This window comes from Lynx rufus, unplaced genomic scaffold (assembly GCF_022079265.1).
Source record: "Lynx rufus isolate CCGP_SWC_20201006 ecotype Redwood Valley unplaced genomic scaffold, mLynRuf1.p SCAF_10, whole genome shotgun sequence".
In the NCBI taxonomy this organism is placed as follows: domain Eukaryota; kingdom Metazoa; phylum Chordata; class Mammalia; order Carnivora; family Felidae; genus Lynx; species Lynx rufus.
Genome location: NW_025814824.1, coordinates 63,461,694 through 63,480,904, shown reverse-complemented (window position 1 = coordinate 63,480,904; position 19,211 = coordinate 63,461,694). Strand labels below are relative to the sequence as shown.

Sequence of the window (19,211 nt, the reverse complement as noted above, 5' to 3'; positions counted from 1 at the left end):
CATTGCAGTGGTCTGGAACCAAATACACAATATCTCCAAGGTATTCCTGTAGTCACAGGTAGAACAAGTGAGAGAAATTTCTTTTAAATCTTGATCCTAATTTGTTTTGAAAATTTTAAAAATGTTTATTTTTGAGAGAGAGAAAGAGAGTGAGTGGGGGAGGGGCAGAGAGAGAGGGAGAGACAGAATCTGAAACAGGCTCCAGGCTCTGAGCTGTTAGCACACAGTCTGATACAGGGCTCAAACTCACTCACTCAGGAGTGAGATCATGACCTGAGCCAAAGTCGGACCTGAACCGACTGAGCCACACAGGCACTCCAATTCTAATTTTCAAATGCAGTATTTGTTTGACAGGATAGATTTTGCACTAAAGTAATAAAGAACTCTTACACAAAGCAAAAAAACAAAACAGGTTTAATGATTAGAACAGATGAATTAGTAGGTTTATATAACCATTAACTAAGGGAAACCCTAGAACCAGAAATAAGGATTTTAAAATTGCATGCAAAGTCTAGTTACCATAAAAACCAAAGCAATACCAAAATATCTCAGCTTCCTAGCATAGACTCCAGATATTTTTTATTTCCAACTCTTGGTAATCAAAATATGTACACTTTTGCATGCTACTGGTAGTGGAGGAGTAAGATTATTTGTATAGGACTACAATTATGTTTCACAGTTGGGAGGGCACATAAAGAAGTGTCTTCCTCCACTTTGTTGGGCCCATCTTAAAAAAAGGCACTCCCTAAGGTTCCTTGGTAACACCTTTGCTAGGTTTCTTAATTACTCACATAATCTTTACGTGTAAAATTACTGGTCCACTCATTTCACAGATCTGGGAACCACAAGGCATTGGAACTGCTTAACTCACATGCCAAAAAACTGGCTTTCTTAAGAAATGACCAAAACTTTGGAGAAGCAGTTAAAAAAAGAAAGGAAAAAAAAAAAAAAAAACACCTGGGGCTTTGTTTCCTTGAAAATGTAATCATATGCTTAATTACTAGGCTTTGGCATGCACAGCCAGACACATCATGGAACTGAAAGAACCACCATATAATGGTGGCAGAGGACTTTCTTGAATAATTACGCTACTTTTCTACCTTCAGCTCCCTTGTACCAATGCAACTTTGTCCTTCTCCCCTTTTTAATTACAATACCAAGTGCTCTGAACCTGGGTTTGACCTCTCTGCTGAAAGATGTGTTAGAAAAGGATGCTTATTTTTTTTTTGAAAAGGATGCTTAAATAAATTACTGAGTCTTTCTCTATGATCATCAAAACAAAGAGTAATGGAAGTCTTGAGCTGCCTGTGGGCAGTTGTCCACTATTCACAGAATCTTCAGAAACAATTTGCCTGAGGCCAAGGAGAATTTATCACTAAACCTGACTCATGTTGAGCCATACTGAAACCGCACTTGGGTAGCTAGTCTCAAGTCAAACTGCGCTCGAACATTTCTTGACATTTATTGCATCCACGTAGAGTGCAATTTTTGATGCTGGATCAGAGATATGCGGCAATTGAAGGCTTCACCACAAGCATCACATTCGTGGGTTTCTTGGGTTTTCACCTCTGCGTGGATCTTCTGATGGTTGACAAGGCTGCGCTGTTGACTAAAACTTTTGTCACACTTCTCACACTTGTAAGGTTTCTCTCCTGTGTGTATTCGCTGATGCTGAATAAGGCCTGAGTTCCGGCTAAAGGCCTTCCCACATTCATCACATTTATGGGGTTTATTACCTGTGTGAACACCCTGATGTCGAATAAGGTTACAAAGTTGACTAAAGCTTTTGCCACACTGTCTGCATAGATAAGGTCTCTCACCAGTGTGGATTCTCTGATGTTCAATAAGAAATGAGCTCCGACTGAAGCTTTTCCCACATACAGTACATAGATAGGGCTTTTCACCAGTGTGTATTCTTTGATGTTGTACAAGATGAGCACTGACACTAAAAGTTTTCCCACATTCATCACATTTATAAGATTTTTCCTTGGGATAGACTTCCTGCTGTATAACAAGACTGCAATTTGGATCAAAACTTTCCTTAGTTTCATTGTATGAGTAAGTCTTCTCTCTGGTGTGGATTCTCTGATGCTGAATAAGACCTGAGCTTCTACTAAAGGCTTTTCCACATTCCTCACATTTATGGGGTTTGTCTCCTGTGTGAATTCTCTGATGACGAGTAAGGTTGCACAGTTGACTGAAGCTTTTCCCGCACTCTTTGCACTGATAAGGTCTTTCACCTGTATGGATCCTTTGATGTTCAATAAGAAATGAGCTCCGACTGAAGCTTTTTCCACATTCAATACAAAGAAAAGGCTTCTCACCAGTGTGGATTTTTTGGTGTTGTATAAGGTATGTACTTAATCTAAAAGCTTTTCCACATTCACCACATTTATGGGGTCTTTCCCCAGTGTGAATTCTCTGATGTTCAACAAGTAATGAATTTCGACTAAAGCTTTTCTTACATTTGGTACAGTGATAGGGTTTCTCACCAGTGTGAGTTCTCTGATGTTCAATAAGGTGTGATTTCCAACTGAAGGCTTTCCCACAGTCACTACATTTATGGGGTTTCTCACCTGTGTGGATCCTTTGATGTTTAACAAGGCTCCTTCTCTGGCTGAAGCTCTGTTTACACTGATTACACTGATAGGGTCTCTCTCCAGTGTGGATTCTCTGATGTCTAATAAGGGTTGAGCTCACACTAAAGGTTTTTCCACAATAATTACACTCATAGGGCCTTTCCCCAGTGTGAATTCTCTGATGTTCAATAACAAATGAACTGCGACTAAAACTTTTCCCACATTCATTGCACTGAAAAGGCTTCTCACCAGTATGGACCCTTTGATGTTGAATGAAATGGGCCTTGCGGACAAATCCCTTTCCACATTCTTCACATTTATGGCATTTCTCTTCTGGGTTTGGTCTCTTACGAATAATGTTAGTGTTTCCTCTGAACATTCTCTGTTCCTGGGCCAAAGATTCCCTTGGTATTTCCCATAAGAAGATTCCTCTCTGTTTATCTAACCTACCAACAAGTTCAAAGGTTTCTCTACCTATGGGGTCTTGGTCAATTTCACTTTTGATTCTTGTAACTATAACACCCTGTGGTTCCACTTCTTCCTCAATTTCCTCAATTTCTTGTTTTACAGTTGGCTCCTCATCCTTATCTCTGTTTAAAACATCTGGAATAATAAATAGAAAATAGAAAATAGAAAATAGAAAGATTAGCCAGACTCTTTGCTAGCAAGGAGAAATGCTTAGGAAAATAAGATTAAGATAAATTAATCCACTACATCTATAAAATGTGGATGATTACTTCACAGTATTGTTGTAAAAATTAAATTAGTTCCTATACATAAAGCATTTAAGACCATACCTGGCAAAGAATACAAGCTATGTAAATATTATTATTAGTTATCTGATGAAAAGTTTTTCTTAGAGAAGGGGTGTGAAGAGTGTTGTTTTTTTAACGGAGCAAGCTTTGAAGTTTTAATTTTTTTTAGTAATCTCTACACCCAACATGGGACTCAAACTCACAACCCCAAGATCAAGAGTCACATGTTCCTCTGAATGAGCCCTGGGTGCCCAGAAAAGAGTGTTTTTATGAGGCAAATGATAAGTTAGTGGGGGTAAGCAGAGTTGGGAGGAAGGGCTGGTGATCAACAGAGAATTATGCAAGGTAAGATGGGCCAACAATGAAATAAAACAAATAGCGGTGTGATGAATTAGTCTGTCAAAGAAGAAAGGATGACACAGGAAGAAAACAGTAGGTTCTGGGAAATTTGGGATGAAACAACATTGCTGGAGTGTGAGTAGATTAAGTAACTGACAGAAAGGAACACAAAATGATGTTGAGAAAGATAAAAGACAAAAACCAGGAAGCAACAATTAATAAGAATTTACTTATTAAATAAAAAAATAAAAATAAAATTAAAAAAAAGAATTTACTTATTGCAATCAAAAGCATGCCAGGCATTGTGTAATGATTCAGTATTCAAAGATAAGACATGAAACTTCCTACCAAATAAAATGGATGACAAGTATACTGGGGAAAGAAAATAAAATGGTAAAATATTAAGTAAAGCAATTCCTGTATCAAGAGACAAAACAGCTTTAAAAAAAATGGGTTGGAGTGACATGGAGTCTATGATATAGAATGACAAAAATAAATACAAAGGAACACAGTCAAGGTTAATGAAAGAAACAGGGAAAAGCAGTGTGTGGTAACCTCACCTACCACAAATCACCCCACGTTCTTCAAGTATACATGATTCTTACTCTTCCAAAGATGTAAGAGCCACATTGGAACCATCTGGTTCCAACCGAGAGTCTCTAAGACATCTGAGAAATGAAAATCTTGCATGTGTTAAGGAAAGATAACATAATGGTCTACAATGTAAACAGAGTGACATATAGAACACTTAAGTCTGCCTCTGACTTCTTTCTTTTCTCTCTTGCTTTCTGCTGGATAATTCCACATATTTGGTTGATCACTACCAAATATATATTTGGCCCTAAACAATTTCCTTTTTTAGACTTCCTCTTTTCTCTTAATTTTCTAACCTTCTACCTTTGGAGTCATCTTCGAATTTTCTTTTCACTCACTTTAAACCAGTCATTAAGTTATTTTATTCCAAAAAGCTTTCTCTTATTCCTCTAAGAAACTAGTAGAAACTTTATTTTTGCTTATACTACTTATAGTATTCTCTCTCAAATTCACTTCACTGGACTACTTTCTTTCACACAATGAAAAAGGATCAAAGAACTCCCTCAACTTTCTGCCCCCTTCCTATAAAATTATATGCAATGGCACATGAAGATCTATCCCATTCCTATCCAAGCTGAATTCATCTACGTTCTCTTTATCCCACTGTCTCTGAGTGTTTGTTCAATTATTAGCATTTTTTCCCTCTTTCTTCCATCTGTACTCTCCAGTGTCCAACATATCAACATGCATACAAATATGCTCAGCATACAAATATGTCCAACTATATCTTGAACTTGAAATCCTTCTCTTAATGAAATCCAAATTTGTGAAATAAAATTTTAACTCTGTAGCTCTCCATTTCCCAACTATGTTTTCCATGCCCAACATCTTCCCATTCAATCTGTTCTATAACCTACTGTGAAATCTGGCTTTGGTTTCCGGCATCTAGAGATGCTTCTTATGAAATCACCAATAACTCTTGAATAACAAATACAACAAACATTTTTCAGTCCTTTATTCAGCAGCATCTGACACTGTCGATTATTCCCATTTTGACACTATCTGTTTTTGGTTTCTATGCTGTTGCTGTATTTGGTTTCTATGCTGTTGCTGTATGCTGTATGTATGTATTGTTGTATGTTGCATTTTTCTAGTCCCCTCCCTACTTTTTCTTTGGCCTTTTCTAAAAAATCTCCTTCATGTATTTTTCTTCCTTTGTCAACTGCTGTTTGACAAGGTTACTGTTACCAATAATGTTTACATTCCTTTCTTTTAAGCTTATTTATGTATTTATTTATTTATTTATTTATTGAGAGAGAGAGAGAGAGAGAGAGAGAGAGAGAGAAGAGAGAAAGAGAGAGAAGAGACACAGAATCCCAAGCAAGCTCTCCACTGTCAGTGCAGAGCCTGACAGGAGGGCTCAGTCTCACAAACTGAGCTCATGACCTTAGCCGAAGTCAAGAGTTGGATGCTTAACTGACTAAGCCACTCAGGTGCCCCACCCATGTTTACATTCTTACCTTGCTCTATATTCATACTCACGATATCGCCACTTACATGCCTCAAAAAGGGCTTGCAATTAACATGATCCTCATCATCTGCTGTCATGTAGGTCTCTACCTCTAATTATCTTCTCTTAACGGGCATCCTCATCCATTACCCAAAGTAGAAAATCTTCCTAGATTTCTCCATTTTTCTTTTTGTTACCCAATCACCAAAACCAAATATCTGACTCTCTAGCATCTACCTTCTTCCCATGTTTTCTCTGGATGATGCAAAAGCCATCTAATAATCCTTCACTCTAGTCTTTAAGCTGCCCCCACACTGCACCTACTTAGCTGCATCCGGAGAGATGTACAGGAAATGGAATTCCAGTCACATCACCACCTGTAGGTTCACTAGTACTCTATCATCTCTAGGATCAAATCAAAGCTCTTTACATTATGGTACTCAGTGCTTCACAACAGGTTCTCTAAACCTCAAGTCACCCTTCTACCCACTTTCTCACACTGGAATTGGGCAAATTGCTTATGTTAATGTTTTATACCATTTCATTGCATATCTCGTTTACTAAATGTCCCCCAGCATTGTTTACCTGGCCAACTCTTGGTTGCTCTTTAGGACTCAATTCAAAGCAACAGTTCCTCCACAAAGCCTTCACTAAGTCCACTAGACAGATTAGGTGTTCTGTTTTTTATCACCAGTCCTCATCCACAACTGTATTACAGCTATTACTGCACTGCTGTTTTAACTGTTTGTGTTCGTCTCTTCTATGGGTTTGTAAATTCCTTGTGAGAAGGGGAAGTCTCTTTTAATGTTTACCCAGTGGTTACTGTTCCAGGGGTTTTACTCAAAGGAGTAAGACAAATTCTTATTTGCAGACAATATGAATGTCTAACTAAAATTTCTAGAAGAATTAAGTGAAATATAATAGCAACATGAAGACTAAGCTATAAAATAAATACTGGTACTTACTACCAAGGATAACCAGTTGGGAAATATTATAGAAAAATAAAATATGTTTTTCATGATAACAAAACCATAAAACCTATAAATAAATCTTATAAGAACTGTACGAGATCCACAGAGATAAACCATAAACTTTTTCTGAAGGACTTAAGACAGACAAATAGAGTCAACCAAATTGCTAAAGAGATTCAATATTATAAGGATCTTAATTCTTCCTAAAACAATCTATGAACCCAATTGTATTCCAATCAAAATCTTATGAACTAATTAAAAACCCCAATGAATCTAAATTTCAACTGGAAGAATGCAGAAAACTAGCTAAGTGTATCCTGGAAAAGAATATAAGAGAATGATTTATCATGCTAGATATAAAATGCAATATATTGCTAAGTAAAATAGAGATGCTCTGGCACAAAAATAAACAGGTCAAACAGATAGGTAAAGAAAACAAGTGACTTCAGTATTGTACACAAAGCAGCACAGAAAGGACTATCTGTGAGATCTGGGCTTGTTAGCTATAATCACCTTCTGAGGTCTCTGCCATGCTTGTCTTATGTTCCCATCCTGTGATCATAGCTAATTTGTCTAGAGTACCGCTGACTCAAAGTGCATCTCTCCCAGGAATTTGGAATTAAAAATGAAATATGCAGTTATTCTGAACATGACAGAATTGTAACCTATCAACTCAGAAGCTATAGGGACAAAAGCATGTGGATATGAGGAGGAAAGACTAATCTACCAAGGAGAAAGAAACAAAATGCAAGGGTTAATCACTGACTTCCTGAGCGCACCAATTTTTGGGTTTAGTCCTTTTCTGATATCCAGTTGCAATCATGCTTATATATCCTATGAGCCACCTATGTCCCTACAGTAAGTTCTCTTGTTGGCTTAAGCTAGTTTGAGTTGATTCCTATAATCTTTAATCCGTTTTAATAATATGCTAGCTGAGGAGAGAGACAAAAAGCAAGGAAATGGTAAAGTGGAAGTGGCTAAACTTTAGGAAAGAACAAGAGTTACCACACATTTTCTAAAAAGGGCCAGACAATAAATATTTTTAGCTTTGTTAGCTAAAAATGGTCTCTGTTGCAACTATTCAACTCTGTCACTATAGTGTGAAAGTAGTGTCAGATAATACACAAAGGATTGGGCATGTCCATGTTCCAAAAAAACTTTATTTATAAAAATGGACAGTGCCAGATTTGGGCTGTGGACCATAGTTGCTAACCCTAGTATCTAAAAAAGTATAAAAAGAACAGTTTTCTTGGTAAAAGAATGACAGAATGGGGAAGACTTGCATTCTTAGCGCTAGCACAGTGCTTGATTAACTATTTATTGAGTTAACTATTTATTGGATGAGTAGTTGAACAAATAACTGAAAAGAGACTATAATCAAAGAACTGAAGCAATGAGATTAAGGTCTTACAGGTACAGCAATTCCCAATTCTGTCAAGGTCCAATAAGGTTCAAGCAGACTGAAAAGGAGTCATTAAAATTAAAGAAGTCCAGTTCATTTCAAAGAACTGAGATCAAGCTGTCAGCTGTATCATCAATGTTGTTACTAAAGCTTTTAAGTAAAAATCAGCATGGAAAGGAGAAAGGTATTAAATAAAGGACCAAAATTAAAACTGGAAAAGTATTGTATTAAGTAAAGCAGCAAGATGAAGTGCAGGAAAACACTATATTAGAAAAGTTAAGGGGGCACCTGGGTAGCTCAGTCATTTAAGTGTCAGGCTTTGGCTCAAGTCATGATCTCGCGGTTCGTGATTTTGAGCCCTGCATTGGTCTCTGTGCTGACAGCTCAGAGCCTGGAGACTGCTTCAGATTCTGTGTCTCCTCTCTCTCTCTGCCTCTCCCCCACTCATACTATGTCTCTCTCTTTCTCTCAAAAATAAATAAACATTAAAAAAATTAAAGAAAAAAAGGTTAAGTAATTGTGATTTGTCATCAAGGGAATGGAGACAGAGTCTACAGAGGAAGATGAAAAGATTGTGGAGGGAGAAAGAACTGATAAAAAGCTGTAGTTCAGCTAAAATGAGAGCCTGAAAGTAGATCACAGATGGGCTCACTGCCATGCCTTCATCCATATGGTACTCACATTTTACAGTAGTAGGGACAGGCAAGACTGGGCATTTGCCTGGTTCTATCAACCAGGATACCATATGTGTGGATAAAGCTGGCAGTGACTCAGAGACACCATGGCATATTGGGAGAAAAAAATCAGCAGCTGATCTGGCTAGAGACTGAAGTGGTGTGCAGGAAATAATAGATGATGTTAGAAAGCTAGGCAGGGGCTATTTAGAGAGGCCCTGGTAGGTAGGACAAGAAATTAAATTTTTTATTAAGCTCTCAGGAATCAGAAATTGTAAGCGGTTAACTAACAAAATCACTTTGGTGGCAGTGAATAGAATGTATTAAAAGAAAGGGAGTTGGAGGCAAGAGGCTAGTTTATGGGCTAATGCAATAATCTGTTCAAGAGATACCGATCTTTTTCTTGTTTTTATGTTTATTTAATTTTGAGAAAGAGAGAAAGGGAAAGATAGTGTGTAAGTGGGGGAGAGAGGCAGAGAGAGAGACACACACAGAATCCGAAGCAGGCTCTAGGCTCCGAGCCGTCAGCACACAGCCTGATGCAGGGCTTAAACCCACGAACTGCGAGATCATGACCTGAGTCAAAGTTGGATGCTTAACCAACTGAGCCACCCAGGAGCCACAAGAGGTTCTGAGTCTTAAGTATAGTAATTCAGTTATACAAATATTTAAAGGCATATAATATATACCTGGTTCTGTGCTAAGTGCTGGAGAAATCAAATGAAAAAATATATAGTTACCATCCTCATGGAAACCAGTCTGGTTAGAGAAATAACATAAAGAATGACTAGAGTACAGTCATTTGATAAATTGATTGTAAACTGTGCATACAGTTGAGAAATTCAACAGAAGTGCAGCACAGTGCAACACATGGCAGCACAGAGAAAGGAGTACTTAATTCTGAAGAGAAGGTCCTTGAGATCTTAATGGATTATTTGAGACTGGCCAGGTGTGAGTTATTTATGTGGTCTTCAAAAGGAGATGATGAAGATTTTGGAGCTCTTAGAGAAGATAATAGGTATGATGACGATAGCAATCAACATTTATATTATACTTAGTACATGCTAACCAGTGTCCTAAGTGCTTTACACATATTAACTCAGTACTCACAGTAACTCTAAGAAGTAAGTGCTATTATTACTGCCATTGGGTAAAAAAGCAACAGGCATGGAAACGTTATATAATTCACCCATGGTCACAAGGCTTCTAAGTGGTGGAACCAGGACTTTTGCTTAGGCAGTTAGGCTTCAATTGCTTCTCTTAGGTAGAGATAAAGATTTGGGACTCATCACAGTGGTAGGTGATGACCTGACTATAGATAAGTTTCGCCAAAGAAAGCACATAGATGGAGAGGAAGGCAATACAAGTAAGCAATAAAGAGCTTCAAATACATAAAGAGAGGTGAAATAAAATAAGGTCCAAGTGTCTATTCCATTTGACAATTAGGCTATTAAAGTAGAATGTTAAACAATTTAAGGGGAAGGGTAGAGGCAAGAAAAGGGGCTTAGAGATAATGGCAGGGAAAGTAAAGAATATACATTAACTACTCTTACAAAAACTTGGCTGTAAGTGAACAAGGAGCAGGATACAGGCTCTCTCAAAGGACAGCCACCCCCCCGGCCCTACCTTCCCCAACTGGAAGAGTCATAAACATACCCATCACCAAAATAAAGGTACCAGAGGAGAAGGAATAGAGACTGAAGTTGTAAGGGGGGAAAAAAAAAGATGACGGATAAGTTCTTGGAAAAGTGAGGAAAAAGGAGCAGACTTAAGCATACACACGAGGGGCAGAAAGTTAGAGTTCATATTCAGTGGCCTCTAACTTCTCTGTGAAACAGAAAGTGAGGTCTACTACTGAGTGATGGACCCAAGGAAAACTTTTTTAAGTTTTTGGAATAGTCACTAAAGGGAAGAAGAGAATGAGCAAATCAATGATAAAAAATTGGCTGAGATGTGAAAACCCACTGGAGACTATTAGAAAAGCCATGCATATATCCAGGGCATTAATCCTTTCAGTTAAACAATTTCCCCTGCTGTGCTTGACAACTCAGGAGAAAAAGCTGATTTTATAATCAATACAGAATATGAAATTTGCAGAATGGGTAGAGCACAATGACAAGGTGGCAAGAGAGCATGCTGGTGATAATTCATATGTAGGTCCATGGAACAGATGAAGAGGTGAAGTTAGAAGAGGACTGATAATCTGGGAGGAAAAAGGAGAAATCAAGGAACAAGTAGCATGACTGGGAATAAGCTGGTTTGGGAGGAAATGAGTAGGAGATGTAGAAGCGTAAGAAATTGTAGTAAGCTCTACATGGGCAGAGATCATGTCTGTTTTGGTCACCCCTGTTTAGTTATGGTCTAAGATAAAAACAATGGCTCAAGAATTTTCAAAGACTAAGATACTGGGGCTTAAGATTTGCCTGCCTTGACAAAATTGAGGGTTTGATCACTGATGGGACTTGCTGAACAAAAAAGGAAAGCAAGGTTCCTGAAGACAACGTGGTCAGGATATAGCAAGGCTTAAATAACGGCTGCATCATTGATGGCATAGGTTAGCATAGAGAGATTCTGGAATGTGACAAAATCTACGTGTGACAGACCAAACAATGTTGGCAGATGACAGCAGAAGAGAATTGGGTGGGTAGAGCAAGACTGCTGAAGCCTCCAAAGGGAGATTTTGTTTGAAGGGTTAAAACTAACGCTTTGGGAACAACACTGAAAAGCCAGGAGAATAGGAACTTCTCCTTTCCAGCCTTGAGACAAAGGATAGGGAAAAAGGAGGATGTGGGAGAGTAAGCAGCCTCTGCCAGAGAAGTGGTGTCCTTGGGAAAGTGCCAGTTTTCAGTTAAGGCCAGGAGGGGTAAGGAACATTATGTGAAGAAGAACAGGGGCTCCAGAAGGCAGAGTGAAAAGGGGTGGGAGGAAAGCAGTGGGAGGATGAGCCAGGAGGGAAAGTGCAGAGCAGTATGGGAATGAGATTATGAAGATAAGAAGCCAGAAAGGCTTGTATTTTGGTTTTTGCAAGGACACTACAGACGAGAGTCATGGAAACAATTAATGGCCGAAATGTTTGAATCTGAACTTTGGAACAAAGCAGTTTTGGTACTGGTGGTGGTTCAAGCGTTCTCAGGGTCTGATTTCTTATAGCTTCTTAGATATTTTAATCAGAGAAACAAAAGATTCTTACCCAGTGAGACCAGGTTTCCATAATTCTCCATCATGACATCTTTATACAGGCTTCTCTGAGCTGGATCCAGATAATCCCACTCCTCCTGGGTAAAAAACACAGCCACATCCTCAAATGTCAGCAACCCCTGAAATAGTACGATTTCTGTAGTCAGTTCTTGTTGTCTCAAGGACAATTCTACCACTGAAAGTAGCCGAAGCAATCACTTTTCAGAGCCGGGTAGTCTAGGAGGAACATGATTACCCAGAGATCCAAATGGGGCCCAATTCTGTATCAGACAAGCACCTCCAACTAGAGGGCAACTGAACTGGATCCTGGTCGTCAGTAGTGATGGTCCCAAGGATAGAGCTTTTCTGGCTGAATCATTATACCCTAACACTTTTATTTTAGTAAGTTGCCCCAAGGCCTCCCCAAGTTTCCTGCACCTCATTGCCCGGCTCCATCCAACTCTATTAGCAGTGGCTTGAGACCCTGTTCAATTCAATTGCAGGAAGTTCTCTAAGCGTCTACCTGGGGTCCTAGCTTCGTGACAGGAGCACAAGACACAGGGAAGAGTCAAAAATGGTGCCTCATCTGGAAGAACTCACAAATGAGAGCGCTTGTTTGCAGCATTACTAATTTTCTTCAGCTAATTTATCAAGTCGCTCTTGAAACGAAGGGCCAAGTGGGCGATTTGGTCGCGAGGCGCAATCCGGACCACTACGGAGTACTTCCTCGCACAGCGTTGGCCTTAAAGACCACGGTCGTGGGGTTGGGGGCGGGGGGGCAGGGTGGGTAGCGCGGCCTAGCTCCAGTAGTGGCCAGAGAACAGGGATACCCAGAGGAGCGACTTACCTTTGGCTCCGGCGGGGGGCTCGGGGAGGCCATCTCCAGGACAGAAAATCAGGACGGGAACCCGGGAAAGCCGCAAGGAAAGGAGCTTCTCGTGAGGCCTACCCGGCCGTTGGAAATTAGGCCCCACGAAGGCGAGGCCTCCAGGCTGGGTCTGGCCAGGTCCTGCCTCGGTCCCAGAGCGGTCACGACCCCAGCAGCATATCAGACCCACTACTTGGTTGTCCCCCAACTCCAAATTCCCTCCCCACCTAGCTGCGCAGCCTTCCAGGCCTCACTAGAGCCTCCTCCCAGTTGCCAGTTCCTCCTCCTTTCAGCCAAGGAGCGCTATGACCGCCCGCCCCCGGACCAGAAGGCGTCACCCGGAACCTTCCCGGGACGCCCCCCAACTACAACTCCCGTCGTGCTCTGAGAGCGCGCCTCGGTCCAGCCTCCGCCGGCAAGACCCATAGGACTACATTTTCCGGCGTGCAAAGCGGGAGGGAGCCTCTGGGGAGGCTCAACAGGAAAAAGGGAACACCTACCACTAAGCTTACACTTGATTGGCTGGTCTTGGCGCGTCACTGCCGGCGGGGGGCAGAGCCCCAGCCGGTAGCTCTCCTCCGAGATGGCGGCGCTGTCAGTGTCTGGCGTTACCAGAAGAGGCCTCACGTGGATAGTCTTAGGGGCACCACGCAGAGAATTTTGGTCTCGATTCAGGTAAAGCGGAAGGTTAGATGGTGGGTCTCGTTCAACGAAAGTGAGAGAAACTGAGGAGGATGAAAGGACGAATTCAAAAGTGGGAGTCCTGCCATTAGGACGGTACCCTGGCCCTGCGCCTGACTTGGGATAGGACGAGAAAGTACGTTAGGTTCTGAGTTCAGAGGCTTCAGCGCGGGTGTCCTTGAGTGGTGGGGCCCAGTCTTGGCCTCAGTTTTCTCATCTTATAACGGAAATGCCGCCCCCTTTCCCTTCCACTTCACTCGTTAGTGTAGTAAGCAAACAGTACTGACCATGTGTTCCAGGCACCGACTGTGGTATCAGGATACAAGTGGTTCGTTTGGAACGAGTAACATGGAACATGAACATGAAAGTGCTCGGTAAACTAAGTGCATTTGCGCGGGGTATTTCTTCACAAGCTAGATTCAGAAATGAAGCGTGGCCTCGTTTTGTTCGTTTGTCCATTCATTGATTCATCAACAGATAGTTAACTAAACGCCCTCTCTGGCCCAGCATTTCCCTAAGTAGGTTACAGCAGTGGAAACAAAGTCCCTTCTCAGAGCTTAAGTGGTCTGGCATATGGGGAAACGGTGGCCCCATAGGAAGTATTTTGCTGAAAGCAAGTTAGTGGCACAGCTGGAACCCGTCTTTGACTCTCCATCTACTGCTTTTCCCCAACACGGGGCTCAAACCCACAAACTCCGAGATCATGACCTGAGCCGAAGTCGGACGCTCAACCGTCTGAGCCACCCAGGCGTCCCTCTTTTCTTTTTCTTTTTCTTTTTCTTTTTCTTTTTCTTTTTCTTTTTCTTCTTTCTTTTTCTTTTCTTCTTTTTCTTTCTTTCTTTCTTTCTTTCTTTCTTTCTTTCTTTCTTTCTTTCTCTTCCTTCCTCCCTCTCCCCCTCCCCCCCTCCCCTTCCTTCCTTCTGTACTTCGTCCTTCCTCCCCCCCACACACATCATTCATTTCTGATGCCTCCCAATTTTTGTAGTGATGACCAATCCCAGTCAGATACCAGCTCCATGGAAAACAAGAGTGAATAATATTTCATTAAGCACTGAAATAGTGTCTTAGGCAGATTTCCTCACGTTGGCCCATGTACTCAGTAGTAGTTATTCAAGCAGTTTTCAAAGGACCCCAAATCAATAAAACAGGTTTCTGTATTCAGGAGTTTATAATCTGGTACAGTGGTTCTTAACCAGAGATAATTTTGCCTATCAGGGGGCGTTTGGCAATGTCCTTTGGTTATGACTGGAGCATAGGAGTGCTCCTCGCATTTACCCTGCCCTGGGTAGAGGCCAGGGATGCTGCTGAGCATCTTGCAATTACAGGATAGCCTCCTACAACAAAGAATTATCTGGTGCAAAATGTCAAGTGTTTGGGCTGAGAAACCATGATCTAGTAAGAGAAATAGAATGTAAATAAATAAAACTCTGGTACGATGAAGTGTGCTGTGAAAGCAATATAAAGCGCTATACTACATCAGAGGAATTTATAGTTATATTCGGAGAAATCAAGTAAAACTCCTTGGAAGAGAACAGTTCTGTTCTAGGACTTAAAGTAAGATTTCAATAGGCAAAGACGAAATTGGCATCTCCTGTAGGATGTAACTTGAGGTAACACATGGCCTCAGGAAAGTGGGAAATAGAATGTAGTAGTTTAGTGTGGGTAGGGCATGGAGTGTTTCTAGTAGATTCGTAGGACATGAGGTTAGAGCGGTTGGTTGGTTGGGTTTGGAAACTGGGAATCCCAGACAGGCGATTTACCTCTTTACGTGTTCTTAGGAATTCTTACAGCATGTGAAATCTGTAAGTAGCTTTTCTTTTCTGTCTGTATCAGCTCAGTTCAACTATAAGCTTCCAAAGGCAGGCACCTATCTTATTCTTCTCTCTACAGTGCCCAGAAGAGTAGTAAGTGTGCAAATTATTGGTTGATTTAGATAGATGGGTAAGATTAGGTCTGGTGTTTGTCAGTTTGTCAGCTGCATTAGTGCAGTTAACCAGAGATTCACATACTTGTTTTTGACCATTCTAGAAAAGAGAAAAAGCTAGTGGTGGCTGAGACAGTAGAAGAAGTGAAGAAAGAGCCTATTTTGGTGTGTCCACCCTTACGAAGCCGAACATACATACCACCTGAAGATCTCCAGAGTCGTTTGGAATCTTGTGTCAAAGAAATTTTTGGTTCCTCTGTTGGTAACAGTTGGCAGGATGTGTCCCTGGAAGATGGCCTTCTGAAGTTCAGTTTCTTGGCACGTTTAGCTGATGACTTGGGCCATGCAGTGCCCAACTCCAGGCTTCACCAGATGTGCAGGGTCAGAGATGTTCTTGATTTCTATAATGTGCCTATTAGGGATCAATCTAAATTTGATGAACTTACTGCTAGTAATCTGCCTCCCAATGTAAAAATCACTTGGGGTTACTGAGCAGAAGAGGAGCTCATTAAGATCATTTTGTCCTGAGCAAGGGGGCTGGTTATTAATTAGACTTTTGATACGTTACCATGTGAAATGCTATCAGAACTGTTCTCTAAACCCACTTTTTCTGTGGAAGGATGAATTATCTCTTTTTCTCATCATGAATTAACAAGTAACAAGATTTTCTTTTTTCACGTTTGCTGGAACTTTGTTTTTTTTTTAATAGAATCAAGTCTTTAATCATGTATGAAAATTTCCTTCTTTGGAGGACACTGTAATTAAACTTGGGTTTAAGATACAAGGCTATTATATGTTCACACATGGTCTTTATTTTTTACGCATAAATTAGTAGATGCAAAAACAGGTTTTAATCCTGTTAGGACTCTTAAACCTAAGGTGGTATTAATTATGTATAGTACATATACCAATAAGGAAACATAGATATGTATAAAAGAAATGTAAAAATCTCTGTTGTATATTACAGCAAGTTGTTTCTTTCATTGCTTTACTACAAGAGTAAAAATAGTAGAAAATGATACTGTTCATTCTAGATTAATCTCTTTTGGAATTAAAGTAAATTTCTTGAAGAGTGTTGTGTATTTTTAAATTTTTTAAAGGTGAAATTTGTGGGTTGCCTGAATGTCTCAGTCGATTAAGCGTCCGACTCTTGATCTCAGCTCAGGTCTTGATCTCAGGGTTGTGAGTTCAAGCCCCACGTTGGGCTCCATGCCGAGTGTGAAGCCTACTAAAAAAAAAAGTAAAATTTGCTTTTTTGCCTTATCATATCCTTAATTTAAGTATTATAAACGAAAGAATATATATGCCAGCTATGAAGTGCTGTGATTTTTCTTAAAAGAGATATGCCAGCTTCTGTATCTAAATGAATATGCTCTTCAAAGGAGATGATGTTTATTTCAAACCCTTTATCTTTTCTGTAACTTTTTATTTTATTTTTTTTAATTTATATTTGAGAGAGAGAGAGAGAGAGCACGCAAGCTGTCTGCAAGGGGCAGAGAGAGAGAGAGGAAGACACAGAATCCAAAGCAGGCTCTGGACTCTGAGCTGCCAGCACAGAGCCCAATGCAGGCCTCGAACTCCCGAACCGTTAGACCGTGACCTGAGCCAAAGTCAGTCGGTTAACTGACTGAGCCACCCAGGCACCCCTTTTACGTAGCTTTTTAAAAGCAGCTTTGAATACCTATGGGTATCCACTAGGGCGGTAAGTCTTTGCAGACTTTGGTGTACTCAATTTGTGGAAATAACTCAAATAGCAAGTTACCAGACAGTTCTGAATTACAGATGTTAGATGAGGAAGTGATTAAATTACGGATTATTTTTGTTTAGACTTTAGATAATGGCTAGAGAGTAATAAGAGGGAGAAGGAATTTCTTATATTTTACCTGGACTACTTACAGTTCTGAAAGAAAAGTGACAGGTTTTAAACAAAGGAAATTGCATTTATTTTCTTTCCCAGGATGACTACTTTGAAGAGGGCAAAAATCATGTGGGTGTATAAATTCTGGCACAATCGAAAAATTAGTTACATTACAGTCATGCCCAATAAACATCAGCAGATGATCAGGTTTTTAATAACCTGTACATTAAAGAGCTTTTCAGAAGTCTGGAGTATCAGAGTGTCTGGAGCTTAAATATCAGAGCTATTATATACCTTCTATGTGAGAGGGTTTCAGTATGGAAATATTTGAATTTTACATACAGGATTTGATCATTTCATTTCCCACACAACTTTTATTTCTGATCTGGAGACAGGAAAATGTGTAAAGGGTATGATGGAAGTAATGGATGATAAAGGCGATTTGAAAAAACAATTGGTTTCAGCTGGAGAACTGTAAAACCAGGCTTCTCATGAATGTAAAGGCAGAAGAAATTACTTCTTTGTAGACTGGAGCTGTGTTTCTCAAAATCCAATGTGCATACAAGTCATTTGGTGGTCTTTTTAAAATGCAGATTCTTATTCCATAAGTCAAAAGTGGGTCCTGAGCTTCTGTGTATCTAAAAACCTCCTAGGCAATGGTGATAATGTTTTGAGTAACATGGCCCTAGACCCTAGTATTGAAGTGGGAAAGTTCCAACCCTGAAGCAGCAATCCTGGAAAGTTGAGCTACCAGAAAAGATAAACTGCACATCCATCAATAACTCTAGAGGGCGTCACTGTTCTACAGACCAACACAATAAACATACCAGAATAATGACCTTTGGTTTTCCTGAAGATTAAGTTAGGTTTGCTAACTTATTCACTTAAGTAACCAAACTTGATATAATTCTAAAAGGTTACATTTGTAAAAATTAAGTGATTGCTGTATAGAAGGAGTTGTCTATTAATTTTACTTAGTTGGATCTTTGAACTCCATAAATATACTTACAAAAACCCTGATGATAAAATATTCAGGGTTAATAGAAATAGTCTTGTACAAACAATAAGTATTTTAAGCCACATAAGTAGACTTCTCCCTCTCCTTTTTAATTTTAATGTCATTTTTCTGATTATAAAAGCACATTTTTTTAAAAATTTGGGAAAGACAAAAAATACCATTTCCATATTACTGCTCAGATAATCACTTAATATACTAGTACATTTTTAAATGAAAATAAACTTTTCTCCTGTATTTTAAAATTTACTGTGACATTGTCCCCCTGCTCCCTTCACTCTATGAGTGTTTCTACATTTTAAAAGTCCTTAATAAATTTGATTAATAATGCATTATTCCATAACTGGATGTTAAGTACAGTAGTCCCTTCTTAACCTTGGGGAGATGCATTTCAAGCCATCCAGTGGATGCCTGAAACCCGGTATAGTACTGAACCCTATATATACTATGTTTTTTCCTATGCATACAGACCTATGATAGCTTAATTTATAATTAGGCACAGTAAGAGATTAACAATGACTAATAATAAAATAGAACAATTATAACAATATGTTGTAATAAATGTTATGTGAAGGTGGTCTCTGAAGGTATCTTATTGTACTCACCCTTCTTGTGATGATGTGAGATGATAAAATGCCTATGTGATGAGATGAAGTGAGGTGAATGATCTAGGTATTGTAATGTAGCATTAGGCTACTATTGACCTGATTTACGTCAGAAGGAGGCTTATCTACTTGGAGACTGGGGATGACTGCAGGTAACTCAAACTGTGGAAGGTGAAACTGTAGCTAAGGGGTAGGGGTGGGAGGACTACTGGAATTATTCAACCAATATTCTATTACTGGATAATTAAATTATTGCCAGTTTTTTGCTTTTATTCTTATCTATTTGTTTTAATCTGGCTTTTTTATAGTTGAGTATTGG

At 39.7% G+C, this 19,211-nt stretch overlaps 2 protein-coding genes across 4 annotated transcripts; one reads left to right on the top strand and one right to left on the bottom strand.

The window, feature by feature from the left end:
* Window positions 1-398: 398 nt before the first annotated feature.
* On the bottom strand, window positions 399-13,166 carry ZNF189 (zinc finger protein 189). 3 transcript variants are annotated; one of them, XM_047067076.1, is made up of 3 exons: window positions 12,789-13,166; window positions 11,955-12,081; window positions 399-3,182 (listed from the first exon to the last, which is right to left on the bottom strand). In XM_047067076.1, the coding sequence occupies exons 1-3, from the start codon at window positions 12,819-12,821 to the stop codon at window positions 1,462-1,464; spliced, it is 1,881 nt and encodes a 626-aa protein (XP_046923032.1). In that variant the 5' UTR covers window positions 12,822-13,166; the 3' UTR covers window positions 399-1,461. The 3 variants fall into 3 exon arrangements, with proteins under 3 accessions (XP_046923032.1, XP_046923042.1, XP_046923053.1); XM_047067086.1 differs by having other exon boundaries at window positions 11,955-12,039; window positions 12,789-13,165; XM_047067097.1 differs by having other exon boundaries at window positions 11,955-12,036; window positions 12,789-13,165.
* Window positions 13,167-13,392: 226 nt separating this feature from the next.
* MRPL50 (mitochondrial ribosomal protein L50) lies at window positions 13,393-16,484 on the top strand. The gene is made up of 2 exons (XM_047099100.1): window positions 13,393-13,484; window positions 15,519-16,484. Exons 1-2 carry the CDS (start codon window positions 13,393-13,395, stop codon window positions 15,904-15,906), a joined length of 480 nt encoding a protein of 159 aa, XP_046955056.1. The 3' UTR covers window positions 15,907-16,484.
* Window positions 16,485-19,211: the final 2,727 nt, after the last annotated feature.